This window comes from Myxine glutinosa, chromosome 4, assembly GCF_964187855.1.
Source record: "Myxine glutinosa chromosome 4, kmMyxGlut1.1, whole genome shotgun sequence".
Lineage (NCBI taxonomy): Eukaryota > Metazoa > Chordata > Myxini > Myxiniformes > Myxinidae > Myxine > Myxine glutinosa.
In genome coordinates, this window is record NC_136264.1 from 12,595,239 (window position 1) to 12,621,442 (window position 26,204).

The following is a 26,204-nucleotide window of genomic DNA, read 5'->3' on the forward strand; positions in this document are numbered from 1 at the left end:
ACATAATTATTATAGACGTTATAACGAAACAACGCTAACCTGGACGACGTTAAGTAAGGACACCCTGAATATCGTTTCTGGTGCCATTTGTCAATGGTGAAGAATCACTGAAAAGAAATTTTAAAATTCTCTTATCCGGATCCGGATTTTCATCAAAAGCGAATAATTTCATCCTTGTCACACACCCAACCTGTCCGCCAAGTTTCATCTGAATTCGTCCACAATTCTTTGAAATATCGTGCTATATATATATTGTTGCGGCTCTCAAACGTCGGCTCTCCCCTTATCAAGGGGGGGTTAATCCCCTTGTCCTTTTATCTGGCCGACGCGAGTCCTGGAAGTTATAACGTTCTTTCCGGTCGGTATTAAATAGGGTTATTGGTCGACTTAGTCCTAATACCTAATTACTAACACCGACCGTGAAGCAAGGAAATAACTCCCGCCCGAACCATGGTGTTAGTGGACACGCCGAGCGAAGCGAGCCGCGATTCGGGCCGTTAACAAGGACTAGACCCGATTATGGCGGTTCCGATCATGCCACGTTTACCCAATGGAGAAAAGACTAGGACGATCGGATTAAGGAGAAACCAGAAAGAACAGGGCAATTTCCTAACAATTTGTACAATTAGAAGAGGAAACTAAAGAAGGGAATGTACAAGGAAGAGGAAGAAGCAGATGCACAGGGCAGTCTTAATTACAGGCTATATATATCGTGCTATATATATATATTGAAATTCCCATGTGATTTTTCTGGACATGTCTGGATTTTCTCTTCTTATTCCCTGGACAAACGGGCCCGTCTCACACACACAGACACTCACACGGGGAATTGCAGATGGTAGGTTGGAAGGTCACCAGCGCGTCCAGGCTCCAGTGCGGCTCCGGTCCAGGCAATGAAAAACCCGGCAGGCAGCTCTTCACAGTGTAATGCGAACGGACAATTATATCATGGGGGGAAGGCTGGTATCCTGGCGGCATCCGTAATATTTGCACGACCCGCGCCAAACGCCCCCTCTCCAATGTCCTGTATGCACGCGCCAATTGTGCAAGTCCTGTCCTCTCCGCACCGTCCTAAGGCCGACCTTCGCACAGTCCTCCAAATCGCAGCAGTCCTGGACAGTTCTGTTAAATGTGCGCTCTCCCAGTAAGTCCTGTCAGCACACGCTTTCGCTGTAGGTTCTCCAAAATCACAGTAGTCCTTTTACCAAGCGCGCTTCCAACAAGTCCTGTGAAAGGGCTTTGTGCACTCGCTTTTATAATCCAGCCAGCGATCGCTCCGCGAGCCCAAAAGCCACGCCTATCAGGCGATGTCACTACAGCCCTGGTTGGCTGGTTGACGTGGCCACACCTTCTTCCTGGGGCTCCGCCCCCTTTTTCCGGGCCTCACCTCGTGGCTTATGGCGGCGTTGAGCGAGCTTACAGGCAGCTAGGACTGCTGCTGCTGGCCAAGGAGCGCACCAAATTGGAAAGGGCCATGGGGCACAGACTGGGGAGCGTGCTTAATGGCGTCGATTGGAGGGAGGCTGCAAAATGGACGAAAGGGCCTACTTCTTATTTGATTGACACAACGCAGATTCAACTATTGGAAAATGCCTTATCTAACACATATTATGAAATAACTGATGTCCTATGGTGACCTACGTGTTGCTTGTGGCCTATCTATGGGGTGCTATCTTTAACCTTTAATGATGTCATATTTACAAGCAAGTGTGGGTTCTCAAAACCGCAACAATATATTAGCCCCCATCACTCAATGGTGAAGAAACACTTACAAATTCAAGTTTCCACATCCGGATCTTCAACAAAACCGAATCAATTCATCCTTGTCGCACACCCAACCTGTCTACCAAATTTTGTCCAAATCCATCCATTACTCTTTGAGATTTTGTGCTCACAGACAGACAGACAGACAGAAAATCACTCATAGAGCGACACTTGGCAAAACAGAACAAAGTAGAATGGCACTTGGGAGTGCATCCTTTTGACCTCAAAAATAGTTGGTGGTTGACTTCAGTTAGCCGATATGTAAATCCTATTCAAATTTCAAGTCAATTGGATTGAAATTGAGGATTTTAGAAATTTGAAAAAAGTGGTTGACCTTTGGCCTATGTTGACCTTTTGGCCGACGCTGATCTCAAAAAGAGTTCGTGGTTGAATTCAGTAAGCCGATATGTAAGTCCTATTCAAATTTCAAGTCAATTGGATTGAAATTGAGGATTTTAGAAATTTGAAAAAATGTGGTTGACCTTTGGCCTATGTTGACCTTTTGACCACAAAAATATATAGCATTTTGTCGGACCACGAACTCTACCATTTGGTGAAGTTTCGTGAAGATCGGTTTCAAATTGTGACCTGTAGGCAAGTATAAGTGAGCGGACTGACAAACAAACAAACACACACACAAACAAACAAACAAACGAACAGATCAACATACTTGCAGGGGTCAGTGACGCAACTGGCGTGTCTGTTGTTTACTTTGGCGCCACGTGATCTGCTTTGTGACGAAGTTGATGACGTGCTATTAGGCGTGGTTTGGAGGTGAAGCGCATGCGCAGTAGGGAGCTTGGTATGACGTGAATAAACGCACTTGTTTTCCGTACCTTGTGCTGAATACTTGTTTTACGGAAATACATAACACCAACCGAACCCTTATCTTTGCGGTGAAGGAAACACGGTTTGGTATCAATTGGTCCTCAAGTCATTTCGACGAGACTCAGCATTTTAAAGATGTCGTGTAATACATACACCGCCTCTAACTCTAAGCTTTGTAGCCCGGGTTAGAATCCCGGTATTTCCCAAGTTGGACCGCAGAGTGATTCATCAATGTGTGTGACGAACCCTCAGAGGAACGTTAAGCTGGGCATCCTGTCTGCCGGTATTGATGTGGAAATTGTGGCCGTAATGGAATGAAGAAGAAGAAGAAGAAGAATGGTTATTTGCATTGTGCAGTGACGACCTTGGACGTCGGTTGCGTTAACCATAAAACATGGCAGCAATGAATGTTTCGTTTAAATTATAACGATAAACTTTTCTTTTTCTGGGAAAAAATTATATTCATCTTTTGGATTTTTTTCCAAAAAAAAAACCTTTATACTGTTGTGGTTAATATTGCTCTAAGTTTTATACAGCGATCGGAAAAGACGTCATTTCACGTCAGTCATCGAGCGATTTGAATTGTCGGCTCCTCTAACACCATAAAACAACAACAACAACAACAATTGTTGCTCAATGTGTTTAGGAAGCAGCTTGTGACGTAATGTGCACAACACAGGTATTTTAAAGAGATTTTTTTTAATGTGAAAAGGTCGTGGGTGCGGATGTGACGACATCTGATGGTAGCAGGTACAATTGCAGTGCGGCAGGTATAAACGTGGGCCGTTCGCCGTTCCGGATGAAATATTGTGGACATCGAGCGTGGATATTTTCATGGCCTGGACCCGGAAGTTATTCCTGAGGAGTTGCAGGTACACCGAGTTAATGTCCAACGGTGTTTTTGTCAGGTTCGACGTGCGTGGTGTATGTATGGTGTGAACGTCCATCAACCAGAACAACATCGCAGCCATTGAATTGCACTTTGATTAAACGTGCAGCTGCTCCAAGTGTGCATACTGCATATACCTGGGCTGCTCTGGCCCATCTGATGGACGCGTCATCCTGTACACGCAGTGATGACTCGGTGTGCATGTGAAACGAACACCTGGCGTGAACCTGCCTTGTGTTTACCAAGCAGCTTGTAGAGCGCTCACCAAGTGGCTTAAGCGCTCTAAGGAAGCGGTTGATAAGGAACGGCTGGCTCGGCAAGCGATAGCAAGCTGATTGGTGATGGGACACCCAATTGGAACACACCCTTGGGGTAATGCAACATCCAATTGTAACACTATCGGGTAATGCAACACACTCCTGGGGTAATGGATCACATCCCTTGGGGTAATTGGGGTAATGTATCACACCCAATTGGAACACACTTTAGGGTAATGTATCACACCCAATTGGAACACACTTTAGGGTAATGTATCACACCCAATTGGAACACACTTTAGGGTAATGTATCACACCCAATTGGAACACATTGTAGTGAAATTGTGCCACACCCAATTGGAACACACTTTAGGTAATGTATCACACCCAATTGGAACACACTTTAGGGTAATGTATCACACCCAATTGGAACACTATCGGGTAATGCAACACACTCCTGGGGTAATGGATCACATCCCTTGGGGTAATTGGGGTAATGTATCACACCCAATTGGAACACACTGTAGTGAAATTGTGCCACACCCAATTGGAACACACTTTAGGGTAATGTATCACACCCAATTGGAACACATTGTAGTGAAATTGTGCCACACCCAATTGGAACACACTTTAGGTAATGTATCACACCCAATTGGAACACACTTTAGGGTAATGTATCACACCCAATTGGAACACTATCGGGTAATGCAACACACTCCTGGGGTAATGGATCACATCCCTTGGGGTAATTGGGGTAATGTATCACACCCAATTGGAACACACTGTAGTGAAATTGTGCCACACCCAATTGGAACACACTTTAGGGTAATGTATCGCACCCAATTGGAACACACTTTAGGGTAATGTATCACACCCAATTTGAACACACTTTACGGTAATGTATCACACCCAATTTGAACACACTTCAGGGTAATGTAACACACTCAATTGGAACACACTTTAGGGTAATGTATCACACCCAATTGGAACACACACCCCTGGGGTAATGGAACATCCTATTGGAACATTATAGGGTAATGCAACACACTCCTGGGGTAATGGATCACATCCCTTGGGATAATTGGGGTAATGTATCACACCCAATTGGAACGCACTTTAGTGAAATTGTGCCACACCCGATTGGAACACACTTTAGGGTAATGTACCACACCCAATTGGAACACACTTTAGTGAAATTGTGCCACACCCGATTGGAACACACACCCCTGGGGTAATGTATCAAACCCCAGGATGGCAGTTTATAGCTATGTCGAGATTCAAATCCGTGCTGGACAACTCCAAGACCATTGACATGCCTCCAAACTCCCCGCCAAGGCGCCAACCCATGGACGTGTCATATCACCGGCCTAATCAGCCATGACACCAAATTGTGAAATACATCATCAAGTACATGTGATGTAACTACAATGTATTGACAATCGTCGAGCTTTCTGATTGAAGGTGTTTTGAAGCATTTCATTATTCTGCTGCACACCTTGTGTGGTTCACCTTAATAGTTATCAAGTTCACCGTGTCCAGCTGAAGGCTCACTAGTAACTGTTCAACTAATATTGGTTATCTCTACTCTCCCTTCTAGCTTCGGCTCCCACCATCAGGATCATCCATCTGCTGTTTAAGACTCTTGTTCGTCCCCACCTGGAGTATGGCAATTACCTGTGATATCAGAGGTTCAAACTAGATGTTGACAAGGTTGAAGGGGTGCAGAGAAGGGCCACCACCAAACTGATCCCCAGAACTTACCATCTCAGGTACCAACAGCAGCCCCTCCCCACTTTTTTACAGGGGTGATGCTTACAGAACTGCAAGGTAGAACTGACAGTGGGACAAACATTAAGGGAATGAACGAATCGGAAAAGAGGAGATGAAGCAGGTAAAGAAACACTTGTGTGCGTGTGAATGAATAACAGTTGTTTGACGTTTTTCCCATTGTGTTCCAGACCATGGAGGAGACCATGTCGGCAGCAAATCGATCACTTCACTTCAGACGGCTGAAAGAGGCATTTGTGACTGACCTTGGAGGTACCACTCTCCTGGAGAACGTCATGGTCCTTTCACTGCTGCCTTTGCTTGTGCTCAACCGAGGTGTTTTTAACCTGCTCTGGCCACAAGTACATCCTTCATGGTAATAAAAGTGGTTGACTTGACTATAAGGAGAGGGTATTGTTATATATACAGGTAAAGGTAAAGCTGTGTTTTCTGGTACCTGCCAGACTTCAGAGGAACCAGTTGGTCAAAAGTTACACGTACCTATATGTGCAGAAGTTTTCTCCCCTGTGTGTAAGTAAGGCTCATAGCAGAGCTGACACACACACACACACACACACACACACACACACACACACACACACACACACACACCCTAACACACACCCTAACACACACTTGCTCTGGTGTGTGTACCTTGAGAGCTAGTAGGTCCCCGTGTTCCATCTCCTGAAACCCACCAACATGTGGAGATAAAAGCCAACAACAGCAAGCAAACACACACACACACACACACACACACACACACACACACACACACACACACACACACACACACACACACACACACACACACACACACACACACACACACACACACACACACACACACATGAATGAATGAATGATCGTTTTAAGGCCATTTTTCCCCGCTAGAGCGGGGGTTAGCCTTGCGGACCCCATGACCTCATGGTTCCCTGTTTGAGGCAATGTTTTTATGGCCGGATGCCCTTCCTGACGCCAACCCTTGGTCGCCTCTTACGATGCGCAGGGATACGGTGTACCTATTCTAAACCGAGGTACACACCGGGATCATTCATCCCAGCAAGCTGGTACTCAATTTGCCGACCTCGGAAGGATGACAGGCTGAGTCAACCACCCTGGTGTTAATTTAGCGATCGACCGGGATTCGAACTCAGGATCCTAGGATCCCAAGCCGGCACCCTAACCGCTAAGCCAACACCAGGCTTTCACGGACATACTAATGTTGTAGTATAACCAACTCGTGCCGCAACACGCCCACCATTGTCATGGTGTCAGGCGGCTCCTTCCTTCAGCACACGGTTGGCGAATGTCCTGGTCACGCTTATGCAGAGTATGTCGCTTCTCCGACGACTTCCTCGTCTCCGAACCTGCACAGAACTGTAGTAACATTTATTTTGCACTTTTATGTCGTTCTTCGACTTTGCTTGAAGAATATTTATTCAATGCCATAACGGGTGGCTGTGGTGATATTTCACAATAACAACAGAGTGGGATCACGGTAAACAATACAAATGGTGGACACAAACAAGGGCTACCTGTAGCATCGCAAAGCGAGCTTACTGGCACCATCGTTTACTGACGGTTGCTAAAGCATAACAGTTGGCAAAATGAGTACCAGCTTACTGGTAATGGGCACTGCATCAGCGGCACGGCCACCACATTCCAGAAATCCCCCATCCAAAACCTTGATCTTTTCTACCCCCGCTAATTTCGGTCCCCTTGTGTTTTATACCTCTTCCCCCCCCCCCCTTCCCACGCCTCCTCCCCCCAAGTCCTCTCCCTCCCACACTTCTCCCTGCTCTCAAATGTTGTGGTTGTGTGCTTCCCCTTCTCTCCCCATCTTGTCTTCCGCTCCCTCTTTTTGTATATTTTGTTTGTCTGGTTGTTTTGTTAGTGAAATAAATGTTAGCTCTTTCACGAGCCTCGATTCAGTATACAAAAAAAGGAAAAAAAAGAAGAAAAAAAAAGATGCAACCAGCAGCCACAGGCTGCATACAAACCAATAATGTGTGTGTGTGTGTGTGTGTGTGTGTGTGTGTGTGTGTGTGTGTGTGTGTGTGTGTGTGTGTGTGTGTGTGTGTGTGTGTGTGTGTGTGTGTGTGTGTGTGTGTGTGTGTGTGTGTGTGTGTGTGTGTGTGTGTGTGTGTGTGTGTGTGTGTGTGTGTGTGTGTGTGTGTACACATACATGGCCAAAAGTATGCGGACACCCCTTCTAATTAGTGGATTCGGCTGTTTCAGCCACACCCATTGCTGACAGGTATATATAATCAAGCACACAGACATGCAATCTCCATAGACAAACATTGGCAGTAGAATGGGCCGTACTGAGGAGCTGTGACTTTCAACGTGGCACCGTCATAGGATGCCACCTTTCCAACCAGGCAGTTCGTCAAATTTGTGCCCTGCTAGAGCTGCCCCGGTCAACTGTCAAAGCCTAAGATCACCATGCGCAATGCCAAGCGTCGGCTGGAGTAGTGTAAAGCTCGCTGCCATTGGACTTTGGAGCAGTGGAAACGCGTTCTCTGGAGTGATGAATCACGCTTCACCATCTGGCAGTCCGATGGACGAATCTGGGTTTGGCGGATGCCAGGATAACGCTACCTGCCCGAATGCATAGTGCCAACTGTAAAGTTTGGTGGAGGAGGAATAATGGTTTCGGGCTGTTTTTCATGGTTTGGTCTAGGCCCCTTGGTTCCAGTGAAGGGAAATCTTAACGCTGCAGCATACAATGACATTCTAGACGATTGTGTGCTTCCACCTTTGTGGCAACAGATTGTTGAAGGCTCTTTCCTGTTTCAGCATGACAATTCCCCCCTGCACAAAGTGAAGTCCATACAGAAATGGTTTGTCAACATCGGTATGGAAGAACTTGACTGGCCTGCACAGAGCCCTGACCTCAACCCCATCGAACACCGTTGGGATGAATTGGAATGCCAACTGCGAGCCAGGCCTAATCGCCCAACATCAGTGCCCAACTTCACGAATGCTGTTGTGGTTGAATGGAAGCAAATCCCCGCAGCTTGGATCAAGGTTTTGGATGGGGGAAGATAAGAGATGGTGGTGAACAGCTGTTTTAAAGACCTGGAGGGAGGCGAGGGATTGAAGAGAGTGTGGGAGTTTGTTCCAGAGGTGGGAGGAAAGAGGAATGAAAGAGTGAAGTTGAACAGAGAGTCTTGATTTTCGCATTTTCACCAGAAGAGGGTTCCTGGCAGATCTTGTGCAACCTGGAGGAATATTTAGGGGACAGGGCACAGGCAGAGCAGGGGGAGCAAGGCCGGAGAGGAGTCGGTGGAAGCCAGAAAGATCACCAACCTGCCTGCAGTGATTGAGTGAAAGGCCCTCACAATCAGCGAAGCCGAGCTAGGTGTGAGGCAGGAGCCGCAGCCCAGAGGGGAGAGCAGTATTCCATCAAGCTGCGGATGAAAGTTTTTTAATGTGGTGAGGAGCTCAAAAGTGCCAAGGAAGGACTTCGCATGACGGACGATGCCGAGTCAGCAACTGGCTTTGGAGGCCAGCTTGGAAATATTGATTTCCCAGGAAAGATGTTTTCCGTTAGTCTGTTAGTTACCGTAAGCTTGGTGTTGGCATAACAGTTAAAGTGGCTTGCTTAAGATGTTAGAGTCTTGAGTTTGACCCCTGTCGTGCCATTAAATAACAGGTCGGTTGACTCAGCCCGTCATCCTTCCGAGATCGGCAAATTCAGTACCAGCTTTCGGGAAACGGGGCACTGCATCAGCGGTACAGCTGCACTCAGAGCAATGATGCAATCAGCAGCCACAGGCTGCATATAAAATGATAATGTTTGGTACTATGGGCGCATATTCGGTAGTGGATCAAGGGCATTGTTGCACAATTTATTTGTTTCTACTGATTCTTGTACATTTCCTCCCCATGACAATGATCGTTTCTTTGTTAAATCCACTTGGTGCCAGGTGAATTCTAGTTGTCGTGGTTCTCCTGAGGTGTTTAAAAGAAAGACCCGTTAAGGGATAATTGGCTACAGTGAGTCAACACCGTACACCTGAATCGTGTCACACGTGAGGCTCGCTCAGCCTCATTTGCATATGAAGAGTGATGTCTATCAGCGTGACACTGAATCATTTTGGGGCTCTCAATCTGCACGGGAATGCAGCATTCAGACTCGGATCCGACAGGACAGTTTCTGAAACGGTTGACCGCTGTGGTCGTGTTGATATGACGCGTCAGACTTGTACTGGACAACTGGAGTGACCGACGACCGTTACTATATATATTGTTTGCATGGAATAGACAAGATTGATTTATCAGGTGGGAGAAGGAGAGTCTTGAATGAGTTTTGTGAAATGAGATTATTACAATGATATCCTCCAACTCATCCCGTTTGCCGAATGGTCCCCGGCTTCTTGTGATCCCCGGCTTCATGTGATCCCCGGCTTCATGTGATCCCCGGCTTCTTGTGATCCCCATGCTGCGTGCAGGTTCCAGTTCTTTTGTGACCTGATGTTCCTGGTACTGCCCATCCAGCTGTCACTTACACTGTTCTCCGGATACCTGTCGGCTTTCCTCGCCACTGTGCTTCTTTCGACTCTTCCATCATTATTATGCTTGCTGTGGCCTCATGTCTCTTCATATGACAGTTCCCTCAAGAACCAACTTTCTTCTGCTTTTTCTGGTATTTATCAATACTAGAAACACCCTCTCCATCTGGGAGCTGCTTGGGATGGGTTTGGGGAAGAGGAGGGAATTACTTTGTGCCCTGGCCTGATCCTGGGTACCTCCAGCGCGTATGCAAAATTTGGTGGAGATCGGCTAAGAGGTTTGAGTCTATAATGTACATACATACATATATACATCGCATCTGCAGGACAAGAGCATTTGGGCACGTCTGTTTACTTCGATCTATAATTAAAGGATCTTACTCGGGAAAGGAGACATCAACACGTATTTGAGTTATCATGGAGTACCATAGTACTCCATATATAGGGATGGCACGGGGAAAACTTGCTGCTGCATCAAACGCAACATAAGAGGTAAAATCAAGTGATATCAAAAGTACTAAGAAAAACATAGGGAGTAAATAAAACGTTTCTAGAAAGGCAGGTATGTATTTGCGGAGCCGAAGCACTCCCCCTCCCTCCTTCTCCACCTTACGGGCCTGTTATAATGATAATTTTTGTTAAAAAAACAAACATATATATATATATATATATATATATATATATATATATATATATATATATATATATATCTGACTTGTATTTGGAGTTTGTGTGATGGAACCATAGTTTCAATTTGAATCTGGGACTCCCTGCCTCGTCAGCAATAATGTCACTTGGGAGTCAAACAGGCAGCTGAGCTCTTTGATTCACTTTCTGACCCTAAATCTTCCCTCACTTGTCGACCCCAGATGATTGAAAAAAATGTATTTGCTATTGTCAAACTCTTGTTAAAAAAAAAAAAAGAAAAGAAAAAAAGAAAAAGATAATACGTATCAAACTCCTAAAATGGTTATCTGAAGGTATACTGAATCTACAAAATTGAGAGTGGTTCAAATTTTACCTTTCCTTTTATTTTCTAATGTTGAAGTAATGTATGTGGATCAAATCAAGATGGCAGCAAGGGAGATAATGGAAATGTTGGATAAAAAAAAAAAACCACCTTTAGAGGCCATAACATACAACAACATAATGGAAATTACACATACACATACAACAACAATTTACAATATACACATACAATATACACATACAACAACAATATACACATACAACAACATACAACAACATACACATACAACAATAATTTACATACACATACAACAACATAATGGAAATGTTGGATGAACGAGTCAAAACAAACGTCAATGTGTTTAAATTTACAGACTGGTCGGCACAGTACGATTCATGATGATTCCCTGTCGAGGACATCCGGGTTAAAGAGAACATTGAGGGCAAAACGTTTTTATTCCTTTTTGGTGAACGACTAATATAATGTTCTGCGCACCGGCTATGGCCTGAAGAAAAATAGTAGTTTCGACTCCGATGGAACACGTCCGTGTCCAAATGGACAAACGTCCGTCCGGCCATCATGCTTCATTCCAAAGTGTTCTTGCTGTCATAGAATAATAATAATGGTACTAAAACGCGGCGTTACGCGCGCTGCTTGTAAGCAAGGAGGAAGCGGACAAGCGGTAACATATAAACGTCTTTATTGTAAGACTACACTGTAACACTGAACTCCTCCGGGCTGGTCGCCCGGTGTATATCATGAGGCCACGCCTACCCCTCGGGCGTGGCCACCGCCCACTTGGTGCGTGGAATGATGTCACCACGCCAGTGGGCTTTTGTGTCCGCCACACGCGCCCCCCCAGAATTCCCGCGCACCTGGAGGGCCAGTTTGTGGGGCCGACGAATGACCCGGCCGAAGCGCCCCCTGGCGATCGGCGGCGTCCGGGGTGCAGGGATACCAGGTGGGATGCCCCTGGCTGCCCCTGGGATGGGTGCAGGACCGGGGGGCGCCGTGGCGGCGGGGCTGGGCGGCGCCGGGGGTCCGCCCGCAGGAGGGCGGCCCCGACGTGGGGGTCGGGCCACTGGCGGTGGATGGTCCACATCGAGGTGGGCCGGCTTGAGGCGGTCTACCGAAACGCGGTCAGGAGTACCACCGATGTCCAGGGTGAAGTGCTTCGCCCCGGTCTCCAGCACGCGGAAAGGCCCGTCGTACGGGGGCCGCAGTGGTGTCCGATGGGCATCGTGGCGGACGAAGACGTACTCCGCCGTGCGAAGCTCCGGGGCGACGTGCGTCGGTGGGTGCCCGTGGCATGCCGTTGGCACCGGGGCGAACCTCTGGGCGGTCTCTTGCAGAGCGGAGCGCTGCTGTGCCGCGGACCATGGTGCCGTGGAGTCGGGGAGGAACTCGCCCGGCACCCGCAGCGGTTGCCCGAAGACCAACTCCGCCGCGGATGCGCGCAGGTCCTCCTTGGGCGCCGTCCGGAGGCCCAGCAGGACCCAGGGGAGCCTGTCGACCCAGCCGCCGTCGCGGAGGGTGGCCCGGAGCGCGGCCTTCAATGAGCGGTGAAATCGCTCACACAGGCCGTTAGCCTGGGGGTGGTAGGCCGTGGTTCGGTGCAGCCGGACCCCGAGCCCCTGCGCAACCGCCCCCCAGAGCTCCGAGGTGAACTAGGGGCCGCGGTCGGATGAGATGTCTGAGGGGGCGCCGAACCGGGCGACCCAGGTGGCGATGAAAGCCTGCGCGACATCGGCCGCCGTTGTCGACGCCAAGGGCACGGCCTCCGGCCACAGGGTGGTGCGGTCCACCATGGTGAGGACGTGGGTGAAACCCCGCGAGGGGGGCAGAGGTCCCACCAGGTCCACGTGGACGTGGTCAAACCGGCGTTCCGGCACCGTGAACGGGGCCAACGGGGCCTGGGTGTGCCGGTGCACCTTGGCGCGCTGGCACGTGAGGCATGTCCTGGCCCAGCCGCGGACGGCCTTCCGGAGGCCATGCCAGACGAACTTGTCGGCGATCAGCCTTTGGGAGGCCCTCGCGCCCGGGTGGGACAGGCCGTGGATGGCGTCAAACACCTGGCGCTGCCAGCCCGCGGGCACAATGGGGCGAGGACGCCCGAGGGAGACGTCGCACAAGAGGGCCGCGCCCGCGCCGTCGAACGGCACCTCGGTGACGCGGAGGCCCGTGACGGCGGTCCGCAAGGCCTGGACGTCGGGGTCAGCGGCCTGGTCCGCTGCCATCCGGGCATAGTCGATGCCGAGGTGGACTGCGTGGGCGACGGCCCGGGAAAGGCAATCCGCCACCGGGTTGTCCTTCCCCGCGACGTGCTGGATGTCCGTCGTGTACTCGGACACGGCCGAGAGGTGACGCTGCTGCCGGGCCGACCACGGCTCGGTGACCTTGCCCATCGCGAAGATCAGCGGCTTGTGGTCGACGAAGGCAGTGAACGCCCGGCCCTCGAGCAGATGGCGGAAGTGCCTGACCGCCAAGTGAAGTCCGAGCAACTCGCGGTCGAAGGTACTGTAACGGCGTTCGGGCGGGCGAAGCTGCCGGCTAAAGAACGCCAGCGGTTGCCAAGCTCCACGCACCCATTGCTCGTGCACCGCGCCCACCGCGTAGTCCGAGGCATCGGTGGTGAGGGCGATCGGTGCATCGGGCGCCGGGTGCGCGAGCATGGTGGCGTTAGCCAAGGCGAGCTTCGCGCCCGTGAACGCCGTGTCCATCTGCTCGGTCCAGGTAACGTCGCCTTTGCCCGGCTTACCTCGGAGAGCTTCGTGCAGGGGGCGCAGGAGCTGGGCGATACGGGGCAGGAACCGATGGTAAAAGTTCACCATGCCCAGGAACTCCTGCAGCCCTCTGATCGTGCGGGGGCGCGGAAACCCCTTCACCGCCTCCACCTTGGCCGGCAGGGGGACGGCTCCGTGCCTGGTGACACGGTGCCCCAGAAAATCGATTGTGGCGGCGCCGAACCGGCACTTTGCGGGGTTCACAATCAGGCCATGCTGGCCCAGGCGTTCGAAGAGCGTGCGGAGGTGGCGTAGGTGCTCTTCGCGGGACGCGCTGGCGACGAGGATATCGTCCAGGTAGACGTAGACAAAATCCAAGTCGCGCAGGACGCTGTCCATCAGTCGCTGGAACGCCTGAGCCGCATTCTTCAGACCGAAGGGCATGCGCAGGAACTCGAAGAGTCCGAATGGCGTGATGACCGCCGTCTTCGGGACGTCCTCCGGCCTGACGGGGACCTGATGGTAGCCGCGTATGAGGTCCACCTTCGAGAAGAAGGACCTGCCCGCCAAACGGGCGGAAAAGTCCTGAATGTGGGGGACGGGGTAGCGGTCGGGAGTCGTGGCGTCATTGAGACGGCGATAGTCCCCGCACGGTCGCCATCCCCCGCCGGGCTTCGGCACGATGTGCAGCGGCGACGCCCAAGCGATCTCTGAGCGCCGAACGATGCCGAGTCGCTCCAGGGTAGCGAACGCCGCTTTTGCCACCGCCAGCTTCGTCGGCTCGAGGCGGCGTGCCCGGGCGTAGACCGGTGGCCCGACGGTGGGGATGTGATGGGCCACCCCGTGCTTGACGGCCCCCGCCGAGAAGGTGGGCCGCGTGAGGGCCGGGAAGCCGGCGAGGAGGCGGGTGAATGCGTCCGCTGCCGGAAGCGTACAGACCAACGTGGCCGGAACCGAATCGTTCGGCAAGCCGCTTGGCAAGCCGCTCGTTGAGCTGGGCAACGCACATGCGAGCGAGCTGAACGTCTCGGCCTGGACAAGCCGTCTGCGCTTGACGTCGACCAGGAGCCCATTAGCGCACAGGAAGTCCACGCCAAGCAGTGCCATGGGCACGTCGGCGGTGACGAACGTCCATCGGAAAACCTGCCCTCCAAACCGCAGAGAGAGGCAGCGTTTTCCGTACGTACGGATGGGCGTCCCGTTCGCGGCAAGCAGCGCGGAGCCCCCACCCGCGGCGTGCTTGTCTGACGTGCCGGCGGGAATGACACTCACCTGTGCTCCCGTGTCGCACAGGTAACGGCGCCCGGAGAAGGTGTCCGTTATGAACAGCAGGCTGCTCGAACGGCCGGCGCTCATCGCCATAATTGAGCGCCGGCCCGGGCGTTTCCCGACCCGTTGAAGGAGCACGGCGGATGACACCGCCGAGCTTCGTGGCCGAACTTGGCGTGGAACCAGCACCAGGTGGTGGAGCTGGAGGAGCGCGGCTGGCTCCGCCAGGCCGGTGGAGTCGACGGGTTTCCCCGCGGTGGCGGTTTTCGCCGCGGCGGTGGGCGGGGCGTGGCGGCGTTCACGAGGTGCGTATCAGCATGCTGCTGAACTTCAGCGTGCTGTAGAAGATGATGCTGTGGAACAGCAGCGTCGAAGGCCGTGACGGCCACGCCAACGCTCGCCCGCGTGTCCGAAGCGGCGAAGTACTTGTCCGCCTCGGCCGCCAATGCTCGGGGTTCCGTTAGCCCGGTCCCGGCCAACGCGAGGCGAACCTGCGCTGGAAGTTGGCGACGGAAAAGCGCCCGGAATAGCGAACCGGGGGCTTCGTCGCCCAACAGTGACAGCATATGGTCCATTCGGACCGACGGGCACGTCTCACCGAGCTCGGGGAGATCCAGGAGGCGGTCGGCCCGTGCGTCGTCCGTGAGGCTGAACGTGGCTAGGAGTAGCCGCTTGAGTGCCTCGTACTTGTGGCCGTCCGGTGGGTGGCGAAGGACGGACACAACTCGAGCGGCCGTGCCGGGCCCGAGGGAGGCGACGACATGGCAGTAGCGCAGGTCGTCGTTGGTGAGGCGCCGAAGCTGAAATTGGGCTTCGGCTTGAACGAACCAGACCTCGGCCTGGGCCTCCCAAAATTCGGGAAGTTTAATCGCCATTGACTTGTCGTTGGCCATTGCAATGGCGTCGTGTTCGGAAGGATCGCTACGGCAGATCCAACGTCGAGGGTCACCAGTAAAACGCGGCGTTACGCGCGCTGCTTGTGAGCAAGGAGGAAGCGGACAAGCGGTAACATATAAACGTCTTTATTGTAAGACTACACTGTAACACTGAACTCCTCCGGGCTGGTCGCCCGGTGTATATCATGAGGCCACGCCTACCCCTCGGGCGTGGCCACCGCCCACTTGGTGCGTGGAATGATGTCACCACGCCAGTGGGCTTTTGTGTCCGCCACAGTACCGTTGGAAAGGTAATAATCGATTTACCTGGAACAAAATTAATGTGTTTAATCATTAAGATGCCCATTTTAAAAGCCCCTCTTTCTGCTCCAACGGTAACATTTATTACTAGCGGGGTCACCAGTGGGAATCCCACGGGCATGCATGTGTGTGACGAATTTTAAATATATGTCGACTGTTCTTTTAGGCGGTGTATTTTCGTTTATCATCATGGCGCGATTTTAAAAAATACATCTCTGCATTTTCCTCTCCAATACCTCCTCACACTTTACACACACACCGGCCCATGCTTACATATACACACACACACACACACACATATACACCCACACACATATACACATCCACACACACACACACGTACATCGACACACATGCACACACGCACACACACACACACACGTACAGACACATATACACATATGCAAATATGTATACACATATGTATACACATATACACATATATGCACATTATACACATATATATATATATATATATATATATATATATATATATATATATATATATATATATATATACACACACACATCACACACACACACACACACACACACACACACACACACACACACACACACACATACACATACACATACACATACACATACACATACACATACACATACACATACACATACACATACACAAAAACACACACACACACACACACGTACAGACACATATACACACACACATATATATATACACATACACACACACACAGAATGAATGAATGAATATACACATACACATACAACAACAACATGCATTTTAAGGCCATTTTGCCCCTGCTAGAGCAGGGGTTGGCCTACATACACATACACACACATATATACACACACATATATGCACGTGCACACACACACACACACACACACGCACACGTACACACACACGTACACATATCCCACATGTATATATCCCACATCCCACATGTATATACATGTTTAAAGTGTACGTGCCCTTCCCTCCTCCCCCGCCCGGCAACGCTGGGTACTTCTGGTAACTAATAAAATAAAAACGAAGAAATATCTCTCGGTAATTTCATGAAACTCGGTGGAATTGGATGAAATTCGCTCGGTGAATTCACTCGGTTTATTTGGTTCTGCTCGGTTCACTCGGTTTAAAGAAAAAGCGATAATGTTGACATGTTGCCGTCTGTGTCATGTTGGGCGGTGTATGATACTTGTTGGCTGTTGGGCGGTGATATGGTGTATTTTTAAAAATATATCTCTGCGTTTTCCCGCGTTGCTGACACCGAGTCTAAAACCATCAATAAATATGAAATCAGATGGTGAGTTCGATTGGAGATAAAGGCGTGAGAGAGACTCAAGATCCGAAGGATCGGATCGGATTTTCTTCCCGTTTTTTTTCAACCGAGTCTAAAACTATGTTAGGGACTGCGAAAAATGAAATGATATATCGAATTAGAATTGAAATAAATCTGTGTGAGAGAGAAAGACAGCACGGGCCTAAAAACAGGCCTCAAAGCTATTCGAGAAGGAGGAGTAGGTGGAGCTACTCTGCAAACCGAGTAAGCCACACCCCCGGACAGACGTCCAACAGACAGACAGAATCACCGTAGCCTATTATATAACATTTATTATTCTACGATAACAGGACCCTTTCGAAGGACATGGAAGGAGTACACAAAATTATATATAGTAATATTTCTCAAAAAAACAGAAAAAATATATACAAAAGCACACGGAATGAGTGGAAGGAGCACACAAACAACAACAAAAACTACATGCTGTAAAGTTGTAAACGATTCTTTTTCACGTGTTTCACTTCATTTTACATTCTCGTTGAGATTCACCTACAGATACGCATTATGTTTGTGAAGTTCAACATGCTCTCCTTTGGTTAAATCCGTCGGTGAAGCGATGTGTCGACACGTCTAGTAATTTGAAAAGTAATGCCAGTATGGGTTTTTTTTATGGAGGCATTATGTTTTCAGGTTGTCCGTCCATCTGGCCCTGCGTTCGTCCGCCCGTGCCTGCATCCATGATAGGTTTTCATTACAGCGATAACTTGAGATAGACTGAAGGGATTTAAATACAACTTAGATCAATTATGTACATAGTAGTAGTACATACTTTTTCTAAGTTTGATTTAAATCCCTTCAGCCGCTCTTAGAGGTCAATATATGGTTGAACCACAAAAAAATTGATACAAAAGGTTTTTCAATGGATTCTGGTACCATTGGGCATGCTAAATAACATACTAAAAATCTAGTAACATCCGACTTCCGGAAAGGGGTCATTTTCAAGATGGCGTCCAAGATGGCCGCCGGGAGCTTAAAATGGCCATATCTCAATTATTATTCAACCTAGAAAGGTGGTTTTGGTGTCTAACCCTAGGTTTTAGGGCCAAGGAATCCAATTGAATCAATAAAATTACCATCAGTTAATTATTTATTGACAAGTCCAAGATGGCATCCCAAGGTGACATCCTGATCCACTAAAATGGCTCTGTCGAATAGTAGTCAACCTAGAGAGATTTTTTCAGTGTGTATACCTAGGTTTAAGGCACCCAGGAAATCATCAAAATTACTTAAATAAGCACAAAGTAATCAGGTAATCCAGTAAGCCAGGTTTACCAGCCCATTAGGCATTTGTTGTCTTATACAGCTAGTCGCTATTCATCGTCATCCTCCGACTCACCAGCTAATGAACCAAGTGTGTGTTTCAGATTGGAGATAAGAGTGTAATGTGTCTACACCACTGCCACCTGTGACTCCAGTCCACAGTATTCAGTGATCATTACAGATAAAGGTTTGTACAAAGCTTGAGAGGTTATGGCAAGGGACAGACTATTTTATATTGGGGAGGGGGGGGGGGGGACTGAAAAATCTGACAAACAATTTATTTTCATCTCAAAAGGAATAAGTATATTATTTGGTACATGTATGCATAAACAAAATCCATATTTTTTAGACATTTCCAAAAGAAATGTACACTTGTAATGCTCCAGACAGTCTCTTGAAGGTCATTCATTCTAACTGCTCCACTGCCTGCAAGACACTCCGCTGCTCTTGTAGACGATATGGACTACCATGTACTACTGCCTGTGGACCGTGCCAACTTGAAGAATGTGACAATCCACATAACAAGTTTCTTCCAGAGGAGTCTGAGGATGACAATGAATAGCGACTAACTGTATAAGACAACAAATGCCTAATGGGCTGGTAAACCTGGCTTACTGGATTACCTGATTACTTTGTGCTTATTTAAGTAATTTTGATGATTTCCTGGGTGCCTTAAACCTAGGTATACACACTGAAAAAATCTCTCTAGGTTGACTACTATTCGACAGAGCCATTTTAGTGGATCAGGATGTCACCTTGGGATGCCATCTTGGACTTGTCAATAAATAATTAACTGATGGTAATTTTATTGATTCAATTGGATTCCTTGGGCCCTAAAACCTAGGGTTAGACACCAAAACCACCTTTCTAGGTTGAATAATAATTGAGATATGGCCATTTTAAGCTCCCGGTGGCCATCTTGGACGCCATCTTGAAAATGACCCCTTTCCGGAAGTCAGATGTTACTAGATTTTTAGTATGTTATTTAGCATGCCCAATGGTACCAGAATCCATTGAAAAACCTTTTGTATAAATTTTTTTGGGGTTGAGTGAGTTTTTTTCGTATATTGACCCTACTATCTCAAGTTATCGCAGTAATGAAAACCTATCATGGTACGCGGACTGGCACACGGACGGACAGCCGAAAGGACAACCCGAAAATATAATGCCTTTGCATAAAAAAACCATACAAACATTTCTTTTCAAACTAGATAATATCCATAGAATGCTTACCCCGTGCAGTCGATATGATGCACGCCAACTGTTCTGCTCTTTTTAAGGGCTTTTATTTGATCCAATATGGCTGCCAGACCACATGACTGATGAAGTCATCAATTTGCATTCTCAAATATAATTGATGCTTAGATCACACTCAATAAATTTCAAACTGATCAGACTAAGTACTTGTCTTGTCGCATTATGATGTCATAATGAAGGAACCAATGACGTCATCGTTAACAACACTTATTCCCCATGCAGAGTTCTTTACAATGAGCCATGTTTTAATTTTTTTCCATGGAGCAGTATCGGAGTTATTAAGGTCCAAAGTTTTTCGTTTTTATCCAAGATGGCGCCTGCACCATGTGACCGATGACATCATAATTATCAATAAACAAGACCGAAAGTCTAACAGCAGCATAGCCGGGCTTGGAAAATATTGTTGCGGATTCGGGGTCGGCGCTCCCCTTACCAAGGGGGGGGGTTAATCCCCTTGTCTTTTAAGCTGGCCGTACCCCGATCCTCGAAATTATAACGCTCCTTTCCGGTCGAGATTGGCCAGGGTGATTGGTCAATGGAGTCCCAAATACCTGAGTGCCAATCCGACCGCAAAGCAAGGAGATAACTCGCGCTCGGACAGCGGACAAGATGGAAATTGCCGAGCGGTTTAGCAATCCGAAGCCCGAGCCATTAACAAAGGACTAACCCCGATCCTGAGCGGTTTCCCAAATCGTGCCACAGGTACTCAATGGAGAGAAAGGACGAAGACGATCGAATGGAGAGCAAACCAAAAGGTAAGGAAGAACAAAGGATTTATTACAACAACCAAAGAAGAGGAAACGAAAGGGAAGAATGTACAATAAGAAGAAGAAGAAGAAGCAGGACACAGAGCAAGCTTATCTATACAGTCTTACTTAACCCCAGGACAAACAGACAGACTTACATGGGAGGGTAGTGGTAGGGGAGGAAGGTCCAGGCAGATGGTAGGGGAGGAAGGTCCAGGCAGATGGTAGGGCGTTGAGGTCCGGCTCTGGTCCAGGCTGAAGAATGGGAGGCAGCTTGCATGTCGCTGGCGCGCGATCGGACCTTACATATGGCGGGGGGTGAGGGGGGTAGTCCTTCGCAAGTCCGTATGCGCAGTTCTCCGCTCGTGACCTCCTTACTCAGCTTCTCAGGTGTTCAGCGCCGCTTAATGATTCCTTGCGCATGTGGTACAAACGAGGTCAACAACCGGAAACAATAGGGGTCTAGAGGGCCTCAGCCTATTGCAGCAATGCGAGCACCCCCACGTCTCTCTCTTCTCTCCCTTAGCACCTCCTCCTCTCAGCACTTCTCTGTGTAAAGGCGCCGCGCTTGCGCTTATGTAGTGCGCTTTGAAATCAAGCCGCGTACTCTCACACTCCGCTCACCGGTGAGCTCACCTCAGCCCTGGTTGGTTAGCGAGGGCTCACCGGCTCCACCCTTAACAGGGCCACGCCTCGTTCTGGGCGCTCCGCCCCCTTCTTCTCCAAGCTTGACCGCGTGCGTAATGGCGGCGCTTGGGCGGAAGCTCAGCGAGGCAGCGAACGCTGCTAACAAAAGGCGCGTAATAGAATTTGGAGAGAGTCAAGCCGCAAAATGAATGGAATTGAAAAGGACCTATCTTATTTAATTAATACAATGCAGATTCAACTATTGGGAACGCAGCCTCATCTGAAACGCATATTAAGGAAATAACTAAAGTCCTATGGTGTCCTACGTGTTGCTTGTGGACTAACTATGGGTGCAACCTTATTAAATGAAGAGAATTATTTACAAGTATTTACAAGTGAGGGGTTCTCAAAACCGCAACAATATTATGAAGGACAAACACTCATGATTAGCTTTTTAAACAGTCGCTTATGCTGTTTATAACATTAAACAAAGAAATTTGGAGGAATCCCGACATCAGTGAGGTAAGTTTTACTGTAATCTATATACCCCACAAGGGTTGGGTTAATAACATGCTATCAAAAAACCGAGGTGAATTCCTTACTTCCGCGGCTGTTAGTACCGTACACCGCTTATCATTGAATCATGAACCATACACCGCTTCAATCCATCAACTTTGTATTCACGACATTGGAATTAAAGTGTTATGGTAATATTTACTATATTATTATTATTACTATTACGAAAATGATACTACTGAAACGATACACTACTGTATTAAGAAACCTGGGCTTAATTTGTCCGAAGTGGCCCGAAGGCGAGGCATGAAGCCTAAGGCCTATACGTACCGTTTTGTTGGAAGAGACCTAACGCCGATGCTTTCGAGATTTGATGGTCATTTTAACAATCGGTTTGTTTGTTTTCACACTGAATGAAAAACGTAAAGATAGAGCATGGCGATTGCGATATATGACAGGTTAGACGATATGTTCGGTCTGAACAAAATTGGAATCAAAATGCAGGAGTGTGGAGAGTCAGACGCCGCATCGCCGTAATTACATCAGACGTAATCACATCAGCCTGTCATGTGACCAGATCCTCAGCTATTATAATTGGTATACGTTTGAGGGGACATACAGACTGACAAACACTGTTCTAGATGGCTTTGCCCTATGGGCTATGCCGCAAAAAAATTATGCATGAGTAGACGCATACTATGGTGAAAATTTGGCATGTCAATCAGACGAATGGTTGCCGAGAAAATGAAATTTTAAAATGCAGGCATGTACGTATGATGTACGTAAGACGGACGTACATAAGTACACAACCCTTGGTACACATTTCCTTCTTTCCTCTTTACTCCCGCCTCTGGAACAAACTCCCTCACTCTCTTCAATCCCACACCTCCCTCCAATTGGACCTGACGGCATCAGCCCACGGGTCCTAAAATCCTGCTCTGCCGCTCTTTCACACCCTCTCTGTTCTCTTCACCCTCTCTTTTGCTCAAGGTCATCTGCCATCTGCTTGGAAATCAGCCAACATCACCGCTGTACACAAAAAGGTGCAAAAACAGATCCTTGCAACTACAGACCAATCAGCCTGCTCCCAATCATCAGCAAAGTCATGGAATCCATCATTGCTTCGGATATAAAATCCTTCCTCTCCTCCAATGGCTTGATCTCTGATCATCAATTTGGTTTCAGACCAGGTCACTCTACTCTGGACATGCTGCTTCTGCTGTCTCAACAATGGATGGAGGTCCTCAATGTCAAACAGGAAATTAGAGCTGTCTCCCTTGATATATCACGTGTCACGTGTCTTCGATAAAGTCTGGCACCCCGCTCTGCTCACCAAACTCTCCTCTTGTGGTATCCATGGAAATCTCCACACATGGCTTGCGGACTTCCTCTCTAGTTGTAGTCAACGTGTGGCCCTGAATGGATTTTTCTCATCTCCCCTTCCTGTTCATGCTGGAGTTCTCCAAGGCAGTGTTCTGGGCCCTGTGCTTTTTCTGGTCTTCATCAATGATCTCTCCGACTCTCTGGAAAAGCCACTCTGTCTCTTTGCTGATGACTTCACTCTCTGCCGCTCCATACCTCATCCCTCAGATCGGCAGCCCGCAGCCTCCTCACTCTCTGCAGACCTGGTCAAAATCACAGACCGGTCAAACAATTGGAACATGTCTTTAAATCCTGACAAATCTCACACACTTACGATGTCTCTTCGAAAAGACCGACTTGACAACCCTCCCATCTATTTTCTCAACAATCCTCTCCAAGAAGTTCTGTCACTCAATCTCTTGGGTCTCACAATCTGCCATGATCTTTTTGGGAAAAACACATTTCCAAGCTGGCCTCCACTGGGGATTCTCCGTCGTGCGAAGTCCTTCCTTGGCTCACCTGAGCTTCTCACCACATACAAGGCTTTCACCCACAGCTCAATGGAATACTGCTCTCCCCTCTGGGCTGGTGCTCCTGCCTCACACCTCGCTCGGCTTCACGCTGTTGAAACCAAAGCTTTCAGAATCATTGGAATCTCCCGCCATGAAGCCGATTGTGAGGGCCTTTCACTCACTCACCGCAGGGAGGTTGGTGGTCTTTCTGTCTTCTACCGACTCCTCTCTGGCCTCGCCCCCTAGCCCTGTCTGTGCTCTGTCCCCCAAGTACTCCTACAGGTCGTACAAGATCTGCCTGCAACCCTCTTATGGTTAAACTGCCAAAATCAAGACTCTCTGCTCACCTTCACTCTTTCATTCCTCTTTTCTCCCGCCTCTGGAACAAACTCCCACACTCTCTTTAATCCCACTCATCCCTCCAGGTCTTTAAAACAGCTGTTCACCACCATCTCTTATCTTCCCCCATCCAAAACCTTAATCTTTTCTACCCCTGTTAATTCACCCCAGATCCACTTTTCTGAAATACCGACTTCTTTCCTGGAAGCCCAAGCAGTGTCCATGTGTTTTTTTTTTTTAACCTCACCCATCCCCTTCCCACGCCTCCTCCCCCCCAAGCCCTCTACCTCCCACAGATCTCCCGATGTCCCTGCTCTCAAATGTTGTACTTTTGTGCTTCCCTCTCTCTCCCCATCTTGTCTCCCGCTCCCTTTATTGTATATTTTGTGTGTCCATTTATGTTTTTTTGTGATTGATGTTAGCTCTTTCACGAGCCTCGATCTTGTATACAAAAAAAACATCAAAAAAATCCGCTTTTCGCTTCACAAGCACGGGGTAATTACTAGGTATTACTGGGCACCGTTGAATTACTCGGCAATTACTCGGCACCGTTGATTACACTTCCATTAACTGAATTGATGTAAAGATGAACTGATTCGATTTTTGGGTCAAGAGGTCAAAGGTCAAATGTCACAGGTTAAAAATCCTGTTACCACAATAACTTGTGAACCAGTGATGGGATTTTGGCAAAAGTTGGTAAAAGTATCTATTGTGATGCAAATACGAACTGATTAGATTCCGCTTTCAAAGGTCAGAGGTCATGTCAGGTAAAAATGTGATACTTGAGAACAGCAAAAGTATGTATAATGATGTAATAATGTGGGTGGGGGCATATTGGTCGAAAAAAATGTTGTGTTGCTTGACCTCCTTCCTCACAGCAGTTAGCATGACTCTCACAATATGTGGCTGAAAAATTTCATGATCCATATTTTTCATTTCATTTTTGATGCAGACTGACCGGGATCTGTACCGACTACTTTTCCATTGTGTAATATTATAATTACATGAATAACCTTTTTTTTTTTTTCTTCTTGTGAATCATTTCAAGGGTTAGCAGATTATTCACTGTAACCAGAAAGATGTGTTGACCTCAAGGTACCCTGTGCCTCCGCAGCCACACTGAGCTCAAACCTGAGTTCACAACGACTCCCTTGCGTAACGGCATTTCGTTCGTGCACCCTCCTGCTCACTGCCATTTGCATCCTCGCCGTTGATTTCCGGATGTTCCCACGTCGCTTCGCTAAAACCGAGGTCCATGGCACAGGTCTAATGGACCTTGGCACAGGTTGCTTTGTCCTCGCTAATGCTTTGACGGCACCCGAAGCTCGGGAAATGCGGTGAGATGTAGCTTGTACCTCCTAAGTGCATTGTTTTACCATTTCTTTTCTCCGTTGAACTTTCATTGTCCCTTCTACAATCACAGAAAATCTACAATGAATCTTTTACATAAGCAGGCGACACATCGGATACTTTGGTGAAGTATTCATCATGAAGCTTGGATACATTGTAAAGTTGTAACACAAGGCTGTTTTTTCTTCTGATATTTAAATGGAACAATCGGGTAGATTGGGTGGTATCGGACTTTGTGGCTAGAGGCAATCTTCATATTATGTATTGTTATGAATATTGGGTAGGGACATATATAGATTTAGGTAGATCTGCGTAGGTATTATGCTCTGGCTGTCGGAATAGGGAATCCTCACCTGTAATAAGTTTGTTTAGGCGGTTTGTTCGGATTAAGTGTATATTCGTGGTCATACAAGGATGGCCCTGTGATAGGTAGAGTAAGGACTATGCTAACTCCCCGGTATGTCAAACCTGTCCTGTATGACAATGCACTCATATACATTCGTTAGGCCCAATAGCGCATACACACTAATTAACTTCCCTCTCATAATAAAACCTGACTGGAAGAACAGACCGGAAGTGACCGCACACTACGGCGGCATGGCAAGCAAACATCGAATAGGCAAGCCGAGAGCCACGCCCAAGAGAACTCGTGATTGGCCAGGGGAGGGTCGAGTAACAACCAGGCCGCTGATTGGAGAGTAAAGAATGTGAAGGACGTGCC

The 26,204-nt window shown here is 48.3% G+C and overlaps 1 protein-coding gene across 1 annotated transcript in view; it reads left to right on the top strand.

The window, feature by feature from the left end:
- Positions 1 to 3,201: 3,201 nt before the first annotated feature.
- The window catches only part of PIGW (phosphatidylinositol glycan anchor biosynthesis class W), a 35,606-nt gene continuing 12,603 nt past the window's right edge, over positions 3,202 to 26,204 (top strand). Inside the window, exons 1-5 of the mRNA XM_078775469.1 lie at positions 3,202 to 3,464; positions 5,336 to 5,507; positions 5,697 to 5,881; positions 9,966 to 10,159; positions 25,248 to 25,470. Coding sequence (XP_078631595.1) covers positions 5,700 to 5,881; positions 9,966 to 10,159; positions 25,248 to 25,470 — 599 coding nt within the window. The 5' untranslated portion in view covers positions 3,202 to 3,464; positions 5,336 to 5,507; positions 5,697 to 5,699. The remainder of the gene's footprint in view (positions 3,465 to 5,335; positions 5,508 to 5,696; positions 5,882 to 9,965; positions 10,160 to 25,247; positions 25,471 to 26,204) is intronic.